Here is a 24,252-nt window from a genome sequence, read left to right on the forward strand (position 1 = left end):
GAGAAAGAGATCAAGAAGAAAGACGAAATGAATCTCATCATGCATCAGGTGCTAATCAAACTTCTTCGAGCTTTTTGAAATATAGTTGAAGTTCCGAACAACAAGTTCAATGAAATGCTTTCCATTCTTGCTTCTCTATTTGATCACTTGAAAGTCTAGGCTCCTACCATTGAAGCCTATGATGCCCTTACACTGTAGATGAACACCAGTTTCCAAAAGATGTTTGATAGGCTCTTGAAATTCCAAGCATCAGCTAGACTTGCCTTGGTTGTTGGGCTATCCGGTGCAAGAAGGGGAGAAGGAACAAGCAGAAGAGATATCTCTTGGAATCCTGCCTTGAAGTTTATCCTCCGAGATGAATCTGACGATGATGATGTTCAAATTGTGTCCATAGGTATTCCTTCTGATGATGATGAAGAAGTTGAGTACATCACAAATGTTGTGTATGGAATTGAAGCTCCAAGGAAATTTCCGGAGAAATCTCTCTCAGAGGAAGAACGAAGGATATGGTCTACAGTTACATGGCCATCTTCCTTGGCAGAAGTCTGACAACAGAGTCGTGAACTGGAAAAAGTCAAGACAAAGCTCATAGTTGACGCATTCCGAGCCACTTAATCCATGCTGCCTCCGATTCCCTCTCCAAGAGTAGTTCCAATTGATGAAGGTTCTCCACTTTAGAAACATGACGACATCCCGGAAGAGCCTTTAATTCATCCACCTCATGTGTTCAACATCGTTGAGAACATGCAGAAAGTCATCTCTGACTTATCCAAACAACAAGACAAAGGAAAGAATCCTATCTCGGAACCCCAAAGCTATGAACCAACTGCCAAAATTTCAGGAGGGTGGTCTCAAGCACAAATAGATCACGCACTTGAAGCGAGCATTCGGATTCAAGATCTCAAAGACAACCACAATCCAATGCTAGGGCTATCCCAACTTTGTCATGAAGGAATAATTGATGATCAGGATATTATGTCATTCATGTATAATGATCTACCATCCCAAGATTCAGAACAAATTGATCTCCCCATCTCTCCCTATGGAAAATTCTACATAGTATGCTCCTCTCCACCTAGATGATGATCCTTAGACGATTTTCAGGACCGAAAGGGAAAGACTGAAGACATTCTACTCCATGAACACACGTCCTCGAAAAGAAGTGTGGTCCCCTAAGAGAACTACAAAGATCTCTGGGAAGAAAAGGCTTAAGCAAATTCGACTTAGACTGCTTATTGCACCGGTATTACATCTTTCAGAACAAATCAAAGAAAATCACCATCACAGACGCCGACTACCCCTCCATAAATCCAAACGACATCTTGTTTATTGTTGCTCACTTCTGAACTCGCCAAGAAAGTAAAATGAGCATTGCTACCTATAGTGCTGCAATGAACTAATTAAAAGACTATGTGGCTGAATTTTTTCGATGTGACTTTGAGCTCGCTCATCTATTCGGAACTAAAAAGTTCTTGGCAAAGATTGATTACAAGCCACCTGAAGCTAAGATTTTGGCGGAAGGGCCAATTGATGAACCAATGTTAGGATATGTCTACTTGGAAAATAAGACAAACAAAAAGGACTTCTTCCGATTCCTAGACAAGCATCTCGTCCCCTCTAAAGCTCTTCAAAAGGTCATCACAAATGCATCAAAGTCAGATTCTCCGGAGCATGTGAAAAACCAATTTATCAATCAACTCCAATGGTACATAGAAGTTCGGAACTGGATATACAGAGCTTATGTGTTCAACAATGAAGAATCCAACTAAGCTGACTTGATTGCTAATTTCTCTTATGGGGAGATTACTGAAACATGGAAAATAAACCTCTAGCAATCACAAGTAATAAAGATTCGAAGTCAGTTGATTCTGAGATTTGTGAAGTTCGAGATAGAGATGGAGTACGACATGGAGATCATTCTGAGATGAAAGGAAGTTCCGAGATTTATAGTCTGTTCTTGCATTTAATGTTTCTTGTCTTATTATTCATGTAACGTTTCATATGATTTTCCTTTATGTATCTTTTATATAATCAGTTTGTTAGTGACTGATTAGTATCTAGTCCTAGGAATGTTTCCCAGTTTGTACGATGTTCCTCCTTCGTCTATTTAAGGAGTGATTTGAATGACAAGAAAATATGCGTTGTTACTCCAAAGATAGGCAAAAAATTCTCTTTACTTCACTTTCATTTTTATCTCATGTCAAGATCTCTCACAACACTCTTCTTGTTCATTAAATGTCTTTACATTGATTATACTCCAAGTTTACTTCATTTAATATTAGAGTACTTTGTTGAATCTTTTCTTCAAGTCCTAACTAGTATTACCAGATTCGACTGGAACCATTAATTAAGAGCAGGCATTGATCTTAAAGATTAACTCAAGGTTTGAGTTTTCAAACCTTTCCTTGCACGTTGATTCTTGTACTCATAATTATTTCCTTCCATGCATGAGTTACAAGGTCTTAATGGGTTAAGTAGTTAGGGTTTTTGTGTTTGGGCACTTAATGGCCATGCAAGACCATAAAGTTGGAAAGTTTATGGTTAAGGACATTATTTTAGGGTTGGATCTGGATTTTGGACAAAAGAGCTTAAGGATTAAGCTCTTAATGGAAAGGAAAAGCCTTAACTATGAAAGCTGGTGTTCCCCAGGATCGTTGGGCGTTCGTGGTCAGCCAACTCGGTTTTTTGGTCAAGTTGTGTACGCTTAGCGTACAAGCTGAGTACGATGGGCGTACTCAACATTGTTGACCAAGTTTAACATTTGACTTTTTGGACTTTGACTAGGATTTGACCAATTTTGACCAAAGGATATTTTGGATATTTGATGATAAGTTAAGTTGGGCTATGATTTGAATAATAGGTGACGGGTAGAGTCTGTATTCAGAGCATAGATTTATTCAGCTATTTACTCGGACTGACATGTGAGTTTTCCTCACTATACTTGTAGGTCAAATGCACCAATATCGGCCCATTAAATTGTTTATCCTGGTTTAGAGGATGTTGATATGTGATAGAGATCTATAGATTGGTATCATGGTATATAGGATATAGTATGTTGTAGTGGTTTGTAAATCTGCATGTTTGTCTGATAATTGGTTCTATGTTTATATGTTGTTGGATATATGTTATCTGTTATGTATATGTTGACATAATATGGTTGGGTTGAGGTAGTATTGCTTTGTGCGGTAGCCAACAAACCCAGGAGCAAGCCACACATATGTTGTGGGCCCGGAGGGCAGCCATACTTATGTTTTGGGCTTGGGACCAAGCCAGATATGAGCTATGGGCCCGTTAGGCAAGGCAGACTCATAATGTCGGCTCAGAGGTAATCCAGTCTGTTAGTTGTGGACCTAGTATATGCTATTATATGTTATATGTGTTGGTACTTTGGGGGAACTTACTAAGCTTTGACATAAAGTTTCAGTTTATTGTTTCAGGTACTTCAGATGGTGATGACAAGGTGAAGGCGTGATCGTGCACATCATTTTGTTTTATGTTGTTTGGATTTTTGGATACTCTGATTTTATATAATACTTTTGAAACAATGGTTTTGTAAACGGTTTATGTATGAAATGGGTTGTTTTTGAAAAGTTAAAATTTATCATGATTTTTTGGATGTTACAAAAGATCAATACATTCATTTGTGACATATACCCCCAAAATTTGCAAAAATCTATATGACAAGGAGGTTAACTTTAAGTAAGTTAACCTCACCTTGACTTATGATTTTTCCTTCTTTGAGTTCCAAATCTATTCGGAGATTTATATATATCACAAGGTTCTAAATTATGTTATGTGTCACTTGGTGGGAATGTCAAACCTCAAGTTTTTTCGAGTCGTGGCGAACCACATCGTTTGTAAGGCAAGACTTAAGTCATCAAGCTGTCATAATCTAGCACAATTACATAAGGTTGATTCCTTCATTCCATCACATTCACAAGGTTTCAACCCTTATCCATTGGTTCGGATAACGAATTTCCATGATGAATAATACATGATAATTTAAAATAGAAAGATGTTTATATCACATAATCTTGCATAAACTAGTAACCTACCATTCGTTCCATCATGAAGGAAGAGTTCTGAACTTAGAGATCATTATACTTCTGTAGTTCTGTGTGCTTTGCCCCAATTTTTAATAAAAGTTGTAAGGCGTGCATAAAAGTAGATATCTACAATACAGATAAATCATACATAATCATTCCGCACCATATAATACACATTCTTTCTTTGTCTTCATTTATTTCTCTGACCTAATCATTCTACTCTCTAGTGACACAAGTCGCCACACGAATCACATACTTCACAACAACAATTCAAGCACTCAAAACACGCAAGCGCCGTACACAACTGCGTCAGCGCAATCGCACACTGATCATTCATTCGAGAACAACACCGTAACACACTCACACAACAACATCGATCCAGAACGACGCCGTAGCAAGAAGAAGCCGCCTGCATCATCATTCCGGCTGGCTCACTCAGCTTCACCTCTTCTATTCCCGGCGCCAAATTATCAACACTCGCCATCACGTTACCAAATCCAACGCTTAAATTGCTCAGATACATAATCTTATGATTCTCCAATTTCGAATACTCCTGTTGTTAAAAATTGGTAATTAATTTATTGAATAATATGGAAATTAAAAGGTGTAGTGTACCTCTTCTGGTAGAACTGAATCCATAGGTGGCTTTACTTTGTCGCCTTGAATTAGAATCATGTGAGTGTATTCGGAAGGAACTCCGATTTGTAGGCTCATTTTAGCAACTTTCTCCTCAAGTTGTTTATTTTGCGCTAACCATGCATTAGCTGTTAGCGTATCAATCTCCCTTCTCGCACAAACCTAATACACACGACACGACAGGTTTTTTTTATACATGTAAAAGACATAAATGCCCTTAGGTGTGCGAATTAAGATGTTTACCCTGTCTAAAGGTATGCCCTTTGTTTTTCTAACTTTGACATCAATCTTGTAAGAACTCATATCAGCTATGAAGCCTCTAGCTTTAACAATGTCTGGAAAGGTCCCCTGGTATCGACCCGATACAATTAATGGATTTCCATAAAAGTCTGGAATACGAAAAGGGTATAACTGTAATAAACAGAACAATTAATGTCAAGTTTTATAATTAAAAAAAAAAAATTGAATTGAATACAAAAAGTGTGTGAGGGAGTGTACCTCATGCGACTCAAGAGTTTCTAGACCAGCAATGGTTATGTTTGCAAGTACATGAGATGAGGCGTTGTTCAACAGTCGTGGTAAACGATCACTGATTGAATCTGGTTAAATTAAGAAAGGGAAAATTACAAATATACCCTCATAGGATATAATTTATAAATATTTGTAGTTGATGAGAGAGTATGAAACTGACCTACATCATATGCAGCATCATGGCATCCTCTTCCCATATGTGCAAGCATTTGTAAAAAGTAGTGATTGCAGTATGAACCTGTGATAATCTTGAATTCATTAACATGTATAAAATTACAAATATACCCACAAAGGATGTAATCAAAAAGAAGTCTTACATACATACCTATGCCAAATGTGAAAATTCTAGGAGAATTAATCCCTCCATCCAAAAGATGATCCTTCATTATATTACAAATATCTTTTTCATCTTCAACAGCTCCATCAGTAATGAGAAAAATGAAAGGAATTGATTCACCCGATTTCCCAACCATATCAAATGCCTTTATGACATCATCAAAAAAAAAAAATTAATGATTTAGTTTTAATGTGGAATAGGAAAATTGTGTAAGTAAGTAAGTAAGTACGTGTTTTAGAGGAAGTAGGAGGTTTGTGGCTCCTTCAGCAATGAGATTATTATGCATCCATTCAATGGCATTTGTGATTCTTTCATCAGTTGCTGATTCCAATGAAGATGAGAATGATTTGATGTTTCCATTGAAGGCTATGATGTTAAAGGAATCTTCTTGATTAAGCTCTGAGAGGGAATTTATCAATGCAGCTTTTGAATTCTCAAGAGGCTCATCTTGCATGCTTCCACTTATGTCTATTAGAAACACTACTTCCTTTTTAAAAGGCTATGATGATATAACATTAATCACACAAATGAAGAAAACTGTTAAAAACTTAAAATTGGAAATTGTAATTGAAGAATGAATTATGATTCTTGAAGTGCCCAAATACTTCACTAACCTTTGAAATTTTGTTACTCCCAGGGAAAAGATAGAAGCAAAACATATTTCTTTGATCATAATCATGAAGAGATGGAGTATGCAGTAACAATCCAGCTAAAATATCCTCTGAAGACACCTGAAAAGTAAAAAAAAAAAGGATCAAAAGTCAAAGCATGTTTTTTATGCCATTAATTAAGAAGTGAGACCTTACAGAGTAAGAAAAGAAGAAGTTTTCAGTTGACCATCTTTTAACATCTGCCTCATATGAGAAGCTTAATTCACCAGACTTTCGTTTTGTTTCCTTTCAAAATAGAGAAAGAAATTGAATTAGGAGAGAGGAAATAAAAATTTATTAGTAAAGTATAATTTAATAAAAAATTATACCTTTAAAGGATGACTAGAATAATTGCAGATGATTTCTGTATCTGTACCAGAGTTGACATTTAGCAGGATTTTTTCCTTATTAGAAGTTCCCTTCACCACTGGAAGAACATGATCAGGAAAAGTGAAAGGCACACTGAGGCAGAACTCATGATGTTGATATAACAATTTCTGAGACCATTTAATGGTAACATGGATTTTTGATCCTCCATCAACCTTTAAATGTTGAGCATCATAGAGTAAGTAAATTGGTGTAAAAACTTAAAAATGGTGATTCATGGTGCAGAGTTTATTGGGAAACCTGTGGAATTTTGAACATGTAAGTGTTGCCTTTCATTAGAGAGCCGTTATTTGTCTTTGTTACTTTTTCTACATCTTTTTCATTTTGTGGAGTTATGAATTGGGAAGAATATGATCTTCTTGTGCTCTCCACCTCAATACCTAGAACTGAACCCTGTTAGCCAAACCATGTTCTTTTCAGAAGTTAAATTGGGAATTTTGATGGAGAACATTTAACAAATAAGAAATAATAGAGAACGTTATAAGGATCTAAGCATTATATCCTTGCAATTCAGTTGTGAATACTAATAAATCTGTGTTGGCATACATTCTTCGGATTCCAAATCCATTGACTAGAAAAGGTAAAAGTGAAATTAAATAAACATGAACATGAACATGCTCCTTCAAAGTTAAATTCTCATTCTTCCCTTTATGTCCACACAAATCGAATAAAAAATGCCTAAAAAAGACGCTATAAATAGTAATTGTGTAATGAAAGTAATAAATAATGTGAACAGTTTATTTCATTTCTGGAAACATCAAGGATGTAAATCGAGCAAAAAAGGAGCTTAATCTGAGAATTACTTTATCTCGCATGGCTTTAGTACTTTAGTTACGACGTGATTTGTATTCCGTGCGTCAATTTTGGATTATCCGGTATTAATTTGTCTCTTCCTATTCAATACTTTTTCGATTTTGCATCCTTTGATGATTTACTGAAGTTAACTGAGATGGAATTGGAAACGAATAGGGGGATTCACGAACAGATAACTATTTAATGACATAAACATCATACCTGGTCGCCCATAGGAATCGCGATTCTGCAATCGCAACATGACATTGAAGTTACGCAATGAACGCGCCAAGTTCCGGTAACTGTAACAAACGCAGTGTCCAAATAACAGTCAACTTCCATCGTAATTCCATGCATATGTAGCGGAACCAGCGCCGGCGGATCACAATGCCCATACACATACGGCTGATAGCTACAAATATCCGGATTATCAACAACAGAAGGATCAGATATCACCGCGTAAACCATCGGCGCTGTCGGACGGTGATTCTCCGGCAACCGCAACGACGAGGACGACGAACATGACGACAACGACTTCTTCATGGACGGCGCCTTCGGAACAGTCATGGACGCTTTATCTTTTCCGTAACTAATCCGTTTGGATAGCTGTAGTCCCGCCTGAACTGATCTAGTAAATTCATCCACGGCCATCGGAGTATCGTCGGAAAATGTCGGTGATAATTGATAGTCGGAGTGTGTCTGTGTGTGTGTAGGAGAGTGAGAGTACGAGTGTGAGTGTGAGTGTGAATGTGAGAGAATATAAAAATAGCTGGTGTGACGCTTTGGTATATTGGAGGTCATGTTCTAAAGGAACTCTACTTTTGGACTCATGTAATTGGAGACGAATTGACACGATAATTAAGCATGTTTAATTGCCAATTCCACCTTATCAATTATTGCTAATGCTACCCTTTTATTATTATATTAACTATATATGTTAATAAAATATTTATTTATAATCATATGTAGATAGTTATACTTACAAATTATAAATCAAAATCGAGAAACAATAAGATTAGTTGGTGTTTGGACTTCTCCAAAACCTGTTTAGATTATTAAATTTTTTCCAACTTCTTTTTTTATACTTAATCTTAAAGTTTTAACTAACATGGATGTGACTTGTACTTATTTATTTTTTATGAATGGTCGAATCATATTAAATTAACATTTAGCTAACAAAATATTCAAAGAGGTGGTCAATGTCTACTTTTATAATCGTTTGATATAATTGACTTTCAGTTTGGACCTTTTATTAAAAATCCAAAAAACCACATAAACATGATATTATCATAAATCGAATCTTTTTAAGTTTATTGTAACTTGAATTCTAAATGTTTCAAATATTTATCTTTTTTTTTAAACAATAAGGAATATTATAAAAGGACCAGCAAGAAGCTAAAAAAAAAAAAAAAAAAAAAAAAAAAAAAAAAGGATTTTTCAACCAATCTTTATATTTCATAGAAATCCTAATACGCTAATCTCATCAAACAAAGAATTTCATCTTTGCTTCACCTTCCAGATTTCATAACCATTTATTGGGATGATTTACCTGGACAATTGGATGGGGAATTTCCTTTACTGGGATTAGGGATGACTGCCCCCAATGGATTAGAGCATATGGTATAAGCAATTTGAAGTGGTGTTATAACAAGAAGTAACAAAATGAGGGGGTGGTGTTCATGGTGTTATAACACCATGTTAAGAGGAGAGAGATAGAGAGATATAATTTGGCAGCCAATAGGTGATCACGTTTCTTCTTGTCATGGAGGCAACAAGAAGCACCACAACAAGATGCAACAAGAATGGGAGGCGGTGTTTTTGATGTTATAATGGCGTTATGGGCTGCCAACTCAGCCACAACAAGAAGCAACACGACCCACACCGTATGCTCTTAGGGATGACTGATCTATTTAGATTTAATCGGAAAAATAAATACGTAAGTTCTAAAGTTATTTTTTTTTCCTTCGTGTAATTAACTCATACCAGTCATTTAATAAGTAAACAAACACAAATAAACTTTTAATAGATCGATTTACTAAATGTTTGTTCCTTTAACCATTTACATAGTAAAGTTCTCTTTTATCATCTGAACACATATCACGAACATTTGTACATGTTATGAATTTGGTTCACGCTTTTGGTATACTTAGGCTGAAGGGAATGATAGCATGCTGCAACATCATATTTTTTTATGCAATATCATACTTTTTTATGCCACATTAGATTTTTCTGAAGCCATATAGGCTGGGGAGAGTGTTCGCATCTGTTGCTACGTGGTATCCGGGTACATGGTAGCTGATCGACGATAACCTCTGTTGGATTAGATGTCTAAGCTCATAACTATTATTGGTATGTATTCGACGCGAGAGTAGCATGGTCCATTTGGGACCGGAACAATTTATATGGATAGTCTTTTGAGAATAATATGTTTATGATTTATATTAATATATTATAAGTTCTAATATATATATTAATATGGAATCATATTATTTAATTAGTATTGATCAATAATTAATTTAGTGATCAAAAGGAACTAATTAAATATGGACTCTTATATATAGTATGGGCCAAGTTCATTTAGGCTGGGCTAAGCTTGCATGGATAGTCCATGGAGTTTTTAACGTATGGATCCTATGAAAATGAAAGGTCATGTGTATTAGGGTTTACATTGATGAAACCCTAATCCTTCATACTATATAAAGATGTCTTTGGCACATGAAATGGCACTAGTGTGTGAGGATACAAGAGTGGGCCAATTTCTAGTGTGCTTACTATTCTCTCAAGTTTTCCAAGGTGTTTTTAGTGATTTGTGATTCCACTTGCGGCTTCCACACTATTGGGGCTAAGCTCTTAAATTTCAAGACTTCAAACTTCATAACAAAAGGTATGTTATCTAACTAGACTTTTGTAGTATAGCTACTTAATATTATGCTAGTTAGGTTAAAGCCTTGCAATATCAAATATTTGCATGTATAATAGAGAAAACATAGATCCAAAGTTTTTATGGTTGCATTACACCATAGGAGTGTTAGAATGTTCAAAACCCATCAGTTGTATCAGAGCCTAGGCTTGTTTTCATTTATACTTGATGCAAATTGCTGAAAAATGCTGAAAAAATTGATTTTCTGTTGTTCTGGACATTGGACTCGCCGAGTCCATGTATAAATTCATCCAACTCGTCGAGTTGGTTCATGCACTCGACGAGTTGGACCCCCAGACAGCATATCTTCGAGTGTTAAGGCTGGAATTGGTCTACAATCATTACCTTAAACTGTTTTGGACTTATAAAACCTATTTTTGATGTGGTAATGAATATGGTAAACCAATTTCAAGGTTATTATTAAAATTTCAAGTTTTATGTGTGTTTATGTAATTCTTGAAATTGTTGATATGTTTGTGCATACACTTATGAGTTTTGGTAGATCATATGAATTATTTGCAAAATTCTTTGTTATTTAATTCTTGATCTAAATGTATTTTAATGGAGTCCATAATTTTTCCTCAAGTTATGGATTACCAAAAGTCATTTCTTTTAAAGATCCATTAAAATTCATTGGTTACACCATTGAAGAGTCTTTGTGTCTTATGAACTCCATAACTCGTCCTCAAGTTATGGATGTTCAAGAGTCTATTCATTAAAGTTTTTAAAACCTTAATTAAACTCATAAGTTATGAAAATCCAAAAGTTTTTGAATAGTTCAAAACTTGCCCTCAAGTTTTGGAATTTGTAAAGTCTCACACACACTTTAATTCCAAACCCTAGAGTTTTAAAATTTAAAATTCAACATTTATACTTTATAGTATTATAAGTTAATATATATATATATATATATATATATATATATATATATATATATATATATATATATATATATATATATGTAAGATCAAGTCAGTCTTACCGTTAGTAGGCCTCATTCACAAAGCCGATCTATAAGGGGGGGGGGGGGGGTATAAGGTTACTGCCTATAAAATGGCAGTTTAATGGGTGTCTACTCTCACCCACCGCTTCCTTGACTGGTGGAGGGTCGTTAGCCGAACGGGTAGGACAATGACTATAATTTTCATTATAAGTATAATGATAAATATAAAGTAACTAAACCTTTTATAAATTCTCAATCTTAGTTACTTTAGGAAAATGTGAATTTGGTGTTAACCTATGAAATTACACTTTGCACTTTGCTTAAGTCGTTAGTGGAGTGTGTGTGGTTAACCGGCACACTAACCTAGATTTAACAAGGTAGGTAAAGGGTAACTTAATGTTTATCATAGGATCAGTGGAGCGCGTGTGGTTAACCGGCACATCGATTAAGTGATAAATATTAAGGGTACCAAGTATATTTGCATGGTTATTCACACCTTGTTTTGTGATCCTCAGCATCCCAATCACAAAACTTGAGAGGGCACAATCGAGATTGAAACATGTCATTGAAAAGTTCAATGAATCTCAAAAGATCTAGGAATTTCAAATCCAATTAAAACCTAATAAATTATTTCATTTTTCATGGTGGAAATTGGTGAATCATCATTCGCCTACCATTAAATATTTTATAGCTTGGATTACGACATCCCTCTTCCAAGTTATAAAATATTGTGTTGGGTCCTAGCTTTAATATTTCATATTGGGTGTTATATTAAGGACTTAAATCAACTGACTTGAATTTCTCCCATTGTAAATGTCTGGTTTAGACAACTATGATCTTCCCAAATCTCATGGAAATCAAACTTCTTCTTCTACCTCCTCCGTTTATTCTACCTAACCCACAAGTTCCTGAATAGCTCAAGGTCACTCAAGCTCTATTGGCAAGCAAGGTCTATGTGTGCTCATATCTTGGAGATGAAGTCACATATTTACAAGCCGGGAGAGTTGGGTGTCAAAGTCTTGAGGAAGTTGGATGTTGACTAAGTTCTTCAATCACTTCCTAAGTCACATAGTGAGTTCTTTAAGGACTAATATGTAACAGACTATGACATGACCCTTAATGATCTTATCTATTTGCTTGGTGCTGATGAATCAACAATGATTTGGCGCACTGTTAAAGCAAATTTGATTAGAAGATCAACTTCCCAAACTACCATGGACATTGACAATGGTAACATTGGATATCCAGAAAAGCTTTCTCTTCCCAATGGAAAGGGATCGGCCATAGTCAACTTGGTTGACCAAATGGTAAAGAGAAAGGCTAAGTCTGAGGTAGTCCCGTGTACCATTCCCAAAGGGTCCATATGTTTCTATTGCCAAAGGAAGGGGCATTGGTTGCGAAGCTGCCCTAACTACCTGAAAGATCTGAGAGAAGGTCAAGTCAAAAAGTTTGACTCTGCTTCAGGTAAGTCCACTATCTAACTCTCTTAAGTTCCTGTTTGAAGATTCTTAATACATTTTGATGTATGGCAGGATCAAGCAAAGGGGAGGAAACTTAAAGGAATAGTATACTGAATCTGATCACGAAGATGGATTTCAATCGCATGGTTCAAAGATCGGATTCTTGAGTTACGTCTTAGGAGTTATGATAGATTGCTAGGAAATATGTAATAGCATAGTTTCCTTTTAAAGTTGCATTGTAAGGAAAAGTTTTTCCGCATTTCATAAATAAATAAAATTTTGTTTTACTTTATTTTATATCTCCTTGCAATGGCATTTATGAAAAATTGATGTTTGTATGTTCTAGCAATATTGGAAATATGAATTTGATTCTTTCATTTGTGGTAGTGTCTAAATTTACCAAATAAGGAAAGATTCTCATCACCCAAGGTTTCAATTGGACCAAAACTTGGAATCATGCAAGTTGTAAAGTATGATGAATGAGAATTTTCATCTTTGGAAAATTAAGACTAATTACTTGTTCACATGTACATGTGAGTGAAGTGAAGGACTAAGGGATCGAGTACACATTCGTGTGCACTGGTCAAGTCCACCAAAAAAGATCGATAAGACTATTCGTCATGATTTACTAAAGTTTAGTAAATATGGTTATACTTAATAGTTTAAGTATAATTAGGAAACATTGGAAAAGTTTCGATGTATGGCAGAACGAATGGGAAGAATCAAATTAGGCAGAAAGATAAAAATTTCTCAAATCTGAAAACATGGGAGAGTACTTTAGTATCATGTTTTGTGATCATCTTAATGATTAAAAAACCATATCACAATTGGTCCTCTAAGGACATCTTAATGCATTCCTATGGCTAAGAAGAGGAATCGTGAATTGTTGAAATGGTTAAATCAAGAAGATGAGTCGTACTTTGTTCCAAAACAAGTCTTTGAATCATACTCCAAGATTGTAATTTGAGTGATACATCTTAAACAAGGTTTATCAGCACTTGTCAAATATAAGAGTAAAATGTGTCCTACTCTTTTACATTTGAAATTGGTAAGTTGTGATGTTTTGGATAAAATAGAGACCAACTTAGACCAATTGTGTGAAGTGTTTGTCTTGATAAGAATTTACACTATCTCTTGAATATTTGTTTGTCAAGGAATGGGTCTTGACAAGAGAGTCTTATGTGTCAAGAGGACAGTGGGAGTCTAAAAGATCTTGAAAGAGTCTAATCAAGAATAAAAACATGTAGTTTATCACTAACACACAACTTGAGGTTTATAACCTATCGTGTTGACATATTCCTATTTCTATGCCCATTCTAGTTAAAGTTGGCTTTGCATATGAGTTCTGAGAGTTCTCATGCATAACAACTTGGTAGCAATGGCAGGACCTTATGTTGCCAGGTGGCAAGAAATTAAGAATAAACCACTTCAGTCCATGTGTGTTTGGATTTTTCACTAACCTTGTCTTGTGATTATGGTTATGACAAATTTACATGGATAGGAACATATACACCATAGAAATCTAAGTGTCATAAGGTTTCTCTCCGATTCATGAAAATGATGGTGAGGAAACGCTTTCACTAAGTAGATTTTAAGTAGATAGCAATCGTGATATTTGCATTCACAAAGTCGTTAGGGGAGCGTGTGTGGTTAACCGACACACTAACAAGGACTTGTGAGAAATGGAAAAGATCTAAGCAATTGAGACTATGATTACGACATCCCTTTTCATAGTTCTATAATTGTTTAGACACACATGAGAGCTATCTAAGGAACGGTGTATGATTTTGATAAAGTTTTATCAAAGCTTCTCATATTAGAAGTCTGAACTTTGGTAAGAAAGTCAATAAAGTATTGATTTCTAGAAGTCCAGCTGATTTCTGAGTACATGTTAAAGCTAGTGGGATCATAAGTGTTATGGTGATAAGTCTCATGTTAGTGGGAGCATGATAATTATGATAAGTGTTGCAAGTAAGCAACGTTAATTATAGAAAACAAAAGGTTTCAATTATGAAAAGTTGTTTTGCTATAATTAAGGGAGAAGAAATTGTACTTCATTTCAATTCTAAAAGCTTAGATTGATATTTTTAATCATCTTTAGTCAAGGATATATATATATATATATATATATATATATATATATATATATATATATATATATATATATATATGAATTTTATGTTGGAACGGCTCAACTTAAGGAAATTCATTATATATTGCGTTTTCAAAATTCGATTATGATTACGACATCCCTCTTCATAGTTGAATTATGAAAACATGGCAAATAAAAATAATGTAGCAAAAGACTGGTCTAGAGTCCTATCTTTATGTGAGACATCATGAATCTTGTCCCATATGCTTCAGGTGTTGGATCGATTACATGTGCTATAATATTTATCCTTTCTAAAATTTTGCAAATGTCTGGTGGCATTAAGAGGGGAAAAAGGTCTAGGATTGGATATGACTAAAATGATTAAGCAATTGTTGAGGACAATCTAAGGTTTACCAAAGATTGGTTGCTCAGGGACAGTTGGAAGTATAGGGTTAATTTTTGAAGGACCATATTGACATATTCTGAAAGGAGGAAACTCATGTTTAGAAGTGATAGTCAAAATGGGAATATGGAAATGACTCCATAGGTGGAAGTTATTCAATATGTGTAAGATTAGAAAACTTAATGCAAGATGGATGTTCAAAGCAATGTACTTTGAATATGAGACTTCGTTTCCATGGAGTTGATCTTCATTGGAATACTCTGTAATGTCAGTTTACAAGTCTTTGTGACTTTGTGCATAACCATTACAAGAGGATCAGTGCATATAAGTTTAAAATCTAACAAATTTCGGTAAATGGTAGGAATTTGGAATACTTACATTTACGATAAAGATTTGGGATTGTGAAATGAGAATCATTGGAATTATGTTAAATCGATCTATTTCACAAAGTAAAGATCATAGACAAACTTAGTGTGCATAGTTGGTGTATGGCATAACTAATGTTTGGACAAACATAGTGTGCATACTTGGTGTATGGCAAGACTATTGTTTGGATAAACATAGTGTGCATGCTTAGAGCATGGCATGACTAGTGTTTTGGTTCAAGTATAAAGTTGATTAATTGAAACATTATACAATGAATAATGTGTAATCAATATGGTGATAAATAAAAGGTGTTCTATTTATATTCATAAGTTTTGAGAACATATTAGATTCTATTATTCTTGTGTTTCACTTTGCATGTTTTGACTTCCAGAACAACTTGGTCATTCTTCCTGAATGACTAAGTTATTCAAACCATCCACAGTCGGTCATATGTTGGAAGTAGATATGAATCAAGATTGTCATGAAGTTGGCTTGTAGATTTCACGAGTGATCATGAGACAATAATATCTTATATTCTTCAAACCTAGAGGCGACCATTTCGCGTGGTTCGGGGGGCACTTGAGTCAGCCACCGGCGCCCAACAGGATATGAGTTGTTGCCTATGAGTTGGTTATACATTGATTGTACGAAAACGCATTGGTAACTCGATGTTATAAAACGTACCTTTGCGTATGATTCAACAAGTAGTAAGACAAGCATATGAGTCGAATTTTATCCATTCATTTTACCCTTGGAGGGATAAAAGTGATATATGTGGGCCCCTTGATGATTTAGTGATGACACCCCAAAGTGTTTGGCCAAGCCTGGACTGATTTGATTTGTTCAATTAGTCAGTCGTCATAAATCGAAAATCGAGAAACAACAAATGGAAAGAGAGAATGATTATAATCCATGTCTCAGTCCATATGATATCTATAATGGAGGAATATATGATCTCTTATCTAATGGACAAGTCATTGACTTGACTATATCAGAATTCGACAGCGGCTTTAAGAGCTACGATTGCTAGTCGGGATCTTGGAGTCACATGTAATAATAGTTTTAGACTTATCCAAGTGGGAGACTATTGGATTAGATGTCTAAGCCCATAAATATTATTGGTATGTATTTGACCCGAGAGTAGCATGGTCAATTTGGGTTGCACTTCACCGGAACAATTTATATGGATAGTCTTTTGAGAATAGTATGTTTATGATTTATATTAATATATTATAAGTTCTAATATATTAATATGGAATCATATTATTTAATTATTATTGATCAAGAATTAATTTAGTGATCAAAAGGAACTAATTAAATATGGACTCTTATTTATAGTACGTGTCAAGTTCATTTAGGTTAGGCTAAGCTTGAATTGATAGTCCATGGAGTTTTTAACCCATGGATCCTATGGAAATGAAAGGTCATGGGTATTAGGGTTTACATGGATGAAACCGTAATCCTCCATACTATATAAAGAGGTTTTTGGCACATGAAATGGCACTAGTGTGTGAGGATACAAGAGTGGGCCAATTTCTAGTGTGCTTACTATTCTCTCGAGTTTTCCAAGGTGGTTTTGGTGATTTGTGATTCCACTTGAGGCTTCCACACTATTGGGGCTAAGCTCTTAAAGTTCAAGATTTCAAGCTTCATAAAAATAAGGTATGTTATCTAACTAGACTTTTGTAGTATAGTTGCTTCATATTATGCTAGTTAGGTTATAACCTTGGAATATTAAATATTTGCATGTATAATAGAGAAAACATAGATCCAAGGTTTTTAGGGTTGCATGTACACCATAGGAGTGTTAGAATTCTCAAAACCCATCAACCTCTTCTAATGGGCACACCGGATTGCACGCTACAAGCAAGAGACAAACACTAGGTTAGAAAGCTATACTGAGGGATGGACCCCATTATGGTTCTCTGATTCCTAAGTCAGTTGTTGTTATTAAGCTTAAAAATAAATTACGAGAGTTCCTTGTTTTATCAGAACGTTAACTTATTATTGTGCCTCCACAAGCTTTTATAGGCATCTTAATCTCTTTAATACAAGGTTTAACCAGGTAACTTGCACTGACCGGGTAAAGATAACTAGGTTGTATATAACGCTCTATATTTTATTATTGTTAGGATCTTGTACTTGCATAACTTCTAGGACATGAATCATTTCTGTAACATCTTGATATTGAGGTATTTTCATTTTAAACCCTCAGTATGAGAATTTATTGCATTTTAGACACTGGATGTAAATTGATTTCAAATTTGGTCCAAAATGGAATTTTTGTAATTTTGGGAGTCGGGCACGTACGTTGGGCATTCCCTAGGAACGTTGGCCGTAGGTGGCCAGAGTGCAAACCCTAATTTCTAGCGTTTGGACCCTATTTAAGCAATCTTATGTCCCATGATCCTCTCATTTCCCATCCTCCGTTATCCTTTGAGCCTCATTTCGAAACCCTAACCCATCTAGAGAAGATTTGACCTCTTTATGTATGTTTTAGTGTGTGTTGGTGAACCTTGAGGAATAATAAGACTTGTATAGAAGCATTAGACAAGAGGGAGCTTGTAGATCTAGAGATTATTCACTCTTTCTAGCTTATTGGAGGTAGTTAGAACCTTGCTCATCCTATGTCTAGATCTAAGTTTGGTGAAGAATTTATCATATTTTGGTCCCATGGATGAACTCTAGTGACTAAATGCTACTCTAGATGTTATGAGTTGTTTCTTTGGATGTTTTGAGGTCCTTCATCCATAAAACTTGCACCTTGATGGTTGTAGACCATCGATTCATGGGTTAGTGACCATTTAACGGAAGGAAAAGATAGATCTATGATTTGAGTCCCATTAAGCCATGCAAAGGAGTAAAGTTTCCAAATTTATTGCTTAGGACGTTCTAAAAGAGGTAGAATGAAGTTGGACATTAGCTCTTAATGGATTAAGACCTTAAAATGAGACTTTGGTCAGTTGGAGCGTACGAGGGTGTACGCTGAGCTTAAGCACTGATAGTTAGTTTTGTTTACTTCTTTTTATAGTTTATTTTAGCATATTTCATCCATAATCTAGTTAATTTTCATGCATATTTTCCTTTTTGTTATTTTATGACTATTTCGGGCACTTTCTAGTTTCGTGAGCTTTATTGCAGATTTCATGGAGACTAGTGGAGCGGGAATGTTCGGGACGTATGGAAAGCGATGGGAATTGGTGGAAAACAAGGATCTTAGGCTTGATGGGTGGTGGAGATGATGCATGGAGCGAGCTTGATGATTATTTGAAGGCTTGGAGAGAAATAAACATTTAAATTTGCAAGATGCGGGAGTATATTCAAGCATGCATAGATTATTAATCGGGCGAGTTTGCGAGCTATGAATCATTTTAGAGAAGCCAAATTGGGCTTAAATTGAAGAAAACTTGAAGAAAAATGGGCTAGGAGCTGATTGGGCTCGCACTGGGCCAAGTGGGCTAAGCTATGGAGGCCCAAAACCTCAAAGATGCTACATTCAGGGACCACCCGCGCAACCCACCCGCGCAACAGCACGCGGGTCGCGCAAGGCTCTGCAGGGGTTATTTTGGAAATCCATTTGGAAGGCTATTTGAGGAAGGTTGGTGCCCATCTTTTGGAGACTCTTGGACATCCAATTTTTGGAGATTCTCTCTGGAGTTTTGAAGACTTTTGAAGGCCAAGAACACTTGAAGAACATCATATTTTTACCTCTTGCTTCTTGCTTAATGTTTGGTACAATTTTCTCTAACTTTGTTTCTTTGGGTTTAGCCATGCTTGGCTAAACTAATCTTGGTTGACTTTTGGTTAATCCTTTGAACTTTTGTTGAATGTTGAAGAACCCATGAACATGTTCTTAAATCTTTATGGGAATGTTTTGTGTTTTAACATCTTATCACTACTTGTATGTTTTAGTTAATGAGTTTAAATGTGTTTGTGGTGATTAGTTGGCTAATTTCTTGATTAAGTAAAGGATCCTCAAATTAGCAAGCAACAAATGATTTTTGTGTTGTTTTTGCTTCACACAATCATAAAAACATTTCCTCCAACATGGTGGTGAAAGCATTTGACCCCTCTTGGATTTGGTGACTTTTTGGTTCTTAATGCTAGTTGACTTTCACTAATTACATGCTATTTGGAATTAGTGACTTTGACTAAGGAAATTGTTATGAGCTTCTCTAGCCATTTCAACAATTAAGAAAAGTCTAGGTAATCTCAAGCTCCTTGGATTACTATAGCCAAATTAAGGATTTAAATCAAAGTATTGCACCATTGGATTCTAATGATATGTTCATCAAAAGTCAAAGTGAGGAAACTTTAAGTCAACCATCTCTCCCTTATTGATTTTACATCAAATTCTTATTTTTGTTGCATTTGTCTATTTAAATCATAGTTAATTCTAGTTTGTTTCAAGTATTTCAAAACACCAAAACCCCCCATTTTATTTTTATTGTCATTTTACAAGTATTTTCACAAAGAGATTTTTCATAGAGTTATAAATTGAACCAATCTCCGTGGATTCGATCCCTTTACCACTATACACTATTTTAGTGTGTAATATTTAGGGTTATTATTTGTGTTGGCCTCGACAACCACCAAATTTTTGGCGCCGTTGCCGGGGATTGGTTTTGATTTAATCAGTTTGTTTCTCTATGCCTAGATCTCATTGTGCAGGTACTCTAATTTAAAATCTAGAAATTAAAAAAAATAAAAAGAGTATGGTTCGGAAATGAATACTATTTGCACCGAAGACCAACTTTCTGAGCTAGCTCAGTTAGTTATGATGATTGAAAGTGACCAAAGTGTGCAACCCACACCTCTTCTTTGCGATTTTTGTGCCCAAAATGGACATCATTCCGACACGTGTCCATATTTACAAGGAGAATGGGAAGAAGTGCAAGATAAGGGAAGCTACTACTGTTCAAACCAATGGAGTTATGATCAGCCTCAACATGATCAATGGTGGGACAACAACCAAGTTTGGGAAAATAACCATTACCAAAACCCATACCAAACATGGGGAAATAGCCAATACCAACCAACTCCACTGTTACAAGAACCCTATCCTTACCCTCCTCAACAAACTGAAACGCCAAGCATGTCCTTAGAGGACATTGTGAAAAGCATTGCCACTTCTACCCAAATTTTCCAGGAAACAACTCAAGCTAGCCTCAAAAGCTTAGAGCAACAAATAACACAAATTTCTCAATCATTGAGTATAGTGGAATCTCAACACAAATTACCATCTGAAGAGAGCCCATGTCATAACGCATGTTGCATTCCTTTGAAAGATGAGAAAACTTTTGATGCCCCAAGAGTGTTATATGAAGAAGAGGAAGAAGAAGTAGAAGTGGAAGAAGTTGTCAAAGAGGAAGAAGAAATTAAGAATGTTGTCAATGAAAATGTAAAGGATGTAATAGGGGTTAACGAAGGAGAGGTTGAGTCACCCACTACCATTGAGAAACTAACTCCAGTGGTAGACCAACCACAAGAGCCACAAACGATAAATTTGTCGGACTCTTCAAAGGTTACCTATCCCGAGGAAGAAGACGCCCAACCGGTCACCTACTCAACCACCATGTCAAAGAGGGAAGAGTTGGTCACCTTACGGAACAAGTACGAGAGAGAATATGGTTGGATGATTTCTATTATCAAAGGTCTAAGTCCGATATGGTTCTCCCATAAAAAGAAAGTCAAATACAAGAAAAGAGTCCCAATGGAGGTGTGGAAATTAAAAAATGTAGACATGGGGCAAATTTGCAAGGTTAATGGACATCGATTGAAGCCATTCAATGAAGGTTTTGATTCAAATGTCCAAGATGTTGTCCATTTGGACGCCCCAAAGTGTTAAAGTGAAGTTTGGAGGCGTCTCGCCAAAGACGTTAAAGAAGGGCATTTTTGGAAAGCATTGTGTTTTCGTGTTTTTAATTTGAACAAAATGAGTTTTGAAGATGTTTTTGGGATACAAAAGAGTTATTTTTTGAAGAAATCAAGAGTTTCTAGGTGTTTGGGGCTGTCCGAAGCAAGAACGGGTGAAAAACGAAGAAAAATGGAGCGAAAATGAAGATCAGCATCAGCGGGTTGCGCGACCCGCGTGCTGTTGCGCGGGTGGGTTGCGCGGCCAGGTGTGATGAAGCGACATTGGCCCAAGACTTAACTGCAAGGTCTGCGCGACCCGCGTGCTACACTGCGCGACCCGCGCACTGTGCTGGGCAATTTGGGCTATTTTTGGCTATTATTGGACCAAGTGTTGACCAAAGGTTTTAATGAGTTGACCTTTTGACTTTTCTTGACCAACATTGACCGAAATTGACCCTTTTTGACCCATAGATTAAAATGTTCAGCTTCCCTTCTTCCTCATTTAATCATCTTGACCTCCCACTCCATTCCTCTCATATAACCTTCCAGCACCCACCTCACCGGAAAATTCAAGATTGTCGGAGTTCTACTGGTCGTAATTTCACGAAACCACCGCCACAAACATCTCCCGTTATCCAATCCTCCGATTTAGGTCATTTTTGCCCTTACCTTAAGCATTGAGGACAATGCTTGTTCTTAAGCTTGGGGTGGGGCATTTCATTTTCCTTTTATATTTTTTTTCATGCATTTTTAATTAGGTTGCATAACATTTTAGATTTAAGCTAATTTTCATTCATTTTTTTAAAATACAAAAAAAAATTTATTTTTTCTTTTTCACCTTTTATATTTTTGCATAACATTTAGCTTAGGCATTAACATTCATGCATTTTTGTTGTCTGTTTATTCTCACCCCTGGATGCCATGGAATAGGTTCACAGTTATTGTATCATTATTGGTCCAGGATCTTGTTGTTATCTCACCCATCGAACCGAGACCATTAGCTGCAGTTTGGGATCTCATACTTGGGATCAGATGCTGGTAGCTTAAAGGGGTAAGTGATCATGGACAGGTAGTTTTCATGAAGAATTATGCATACAATACTAATGACTGTAGGATATACTATAGCAATGGATGTCTTAGCCTTGCGGTCACTACCGCCCAGAGGATCACACTTGATCATGTTTGAACCGTTAGGATGAAGCACTAGTGCTTGTCCCCAAGTAGAATCCATATCCGGTCTCTTTACATCACCATATCTTTTTGCGATTTTCTTAGGATTTTGGAGAAGTCTTTTAGTCTGCATGTGGACATTTTCATTATTTTTGAAAAAAAAAATCACAAATTTGAAGAGGAGCTTACATTATATCTTTATGCTCCACACATGGTCATTTTCTCGCTGAGACCATTCGGATTATATTACTACTCTTTCGGTTCCACTTACACACTTTAGGAACCAAATTTTGAGTCAAAGGGTTGTTATTACATTACCTTCAAGTATGTTAAAAAAAAAAAAAGAGGCAGGCAAATTCCCAGCTGCAGAAATCTGAGAAGGGTGACCGGTTCAATTATTGAACTAAATTTTCTAACATTTTGGTCACCCGGCGTTTGATATTCATTTATTTAGGTATGTTTTATTATATATAGATCGAGTTGTTTTTCGCAAATTGGTGATGTTAGGGAGACTGTCGAGTTGGATACTACGGGAGGTTTGGGCCAACACCAAGTTAGCCGATTCCTACAACGTTGCCCGAGCGATTAAACCTAGTTACACATGAGAGAAACCGGCAAACGTGAGATCAGAGTGTACATTTAAAGAAGAGCTCCACCCGAGCCCATCCAGCTGCTTTCTCCCTACTACAGATATTCTTCATTGTATGCATGTTCCATTGAGGCTGCGACTGCTCATCCCTCCTTACTCACCTAAAGGAGTTGTCCTGGCTGTGGTTTATGGTACCATTGTCATCGGATGAAAAATTCGTGAGGTAATAGCAAGATCAATTTTGACCATGTTGACTAACGGTGATCAGGTTCCGCGGTTCTGTTCATTCTTTTTATTTTTCTTAGGATAGTTCATCCCAAGTTCAAGCACCTAGAATCCCGATCTATGAGTAGCTCTCGTATACGCCGAGCATACCGGTGGTACGCTTAGTGTACTCACCAGGGAATTTTTAGGCCTTCATTTTCGGGTCATATTGGACTTTAGGATTTTAGGCCTTGTTGGACCACTTGCTTTTCTGATTTGGCCTTTTAGGAATTTGACCTATATTGGGCTTTAGTGTCTTTTGGTACTTTAGGCCAGTTTGGATTTGGACGATGTTATGTTAGGCCCATTAAGGATGGGTAAATGTAACGCCCATAGATCCGGGCTAGTCAATTTAGAGACGATAAACATCAAAAATGACTTTTTGATGAAAGATTATTTAGAAGGATTAATATTAACCAAGTTGTAGTATATGTCACAAGGTTTCCATGCATATAAAGAACGCCAAAATCCGAGTTATAACGAAGAAGTTATGACCTGTCGAAGTTTCGCGACAGAACCGGCACGACCCAGCGCGACCCAACGCGACGTAAATAGTGAATTTAAGGTAGATAGATATCTATCCTTAGTGATATAAATAAGAGTCGAATATGTCTTCGATAGTAGTCCAACGATAAAAAGACAGACGAAAATGGAGTTCAGATGAAGGAGTTATGAATTTCAAACGGAGTTTTCCTGTCCCAGCCTACTAAGATAATATATAAGTAATATATTTATAATATATTAAACATAAAGTCAAAATTAGCCAATGGATTCTAAACGAGAGTTGTAGAGCATAATCTCACCTACGCG

The 24,252-nt window shown here is 36.0% G+C and overlaps 1 protein-coding gene across 1 annotated transcript; it reads right to left on the reverse strand.

Moving 5' to 3' along the window:
* Positions 1–4,155: 4,155 nt before the first annotated feature.
* LOC111921359 (uncharacterized) lies at positions 4,156–8,193 on the reverse strand. The gene is made up of 12 exons (XM_023916915.3): positions 7,602–8,193; positions 6,828–6,980; positions 6,530–6,742; positions 6,357–6,446; positions 6,165–6,281; positions 5,780–6,049; positions 5,539–5,695; positions 5,374–5,451; positions 5,181–5,281; positions 4,926–5,093; positions 4,662–4,844; positions 4,156–4,599 (listed from the first exon to the last, which is right to left on the reverse strand). Exons 1-12 carry the CDS (start codon positions 8,178–8,180, stop codon positions 4,270–4,272), a joined length of 2,439 nt encoding a protein of 812 aa, XP_023772683.1. The 5' UTR covers positions 8,181–8,193; the 3' UTR covers positions 4,156–4,269.
* Positions 8,194–24,252: the final 16,059 nt, after the last annotated feature.

This window comes from Lactuca sativa, chromosome 4 (genome assembly GCF_002870075.4).
Source record: "Lactuca sativa cultivar Salinas chromosome 4, Lsat_Salinas_v11, whole genome shotgun sequence".
Classification (NCBI taxonomy): domain Eukaryota; kingdom Viridiplantae; phylum Streptophyta; class Magnoliopsida; order Asterales; family Asteraceae; genus Lactuca; species Lactuca sativa.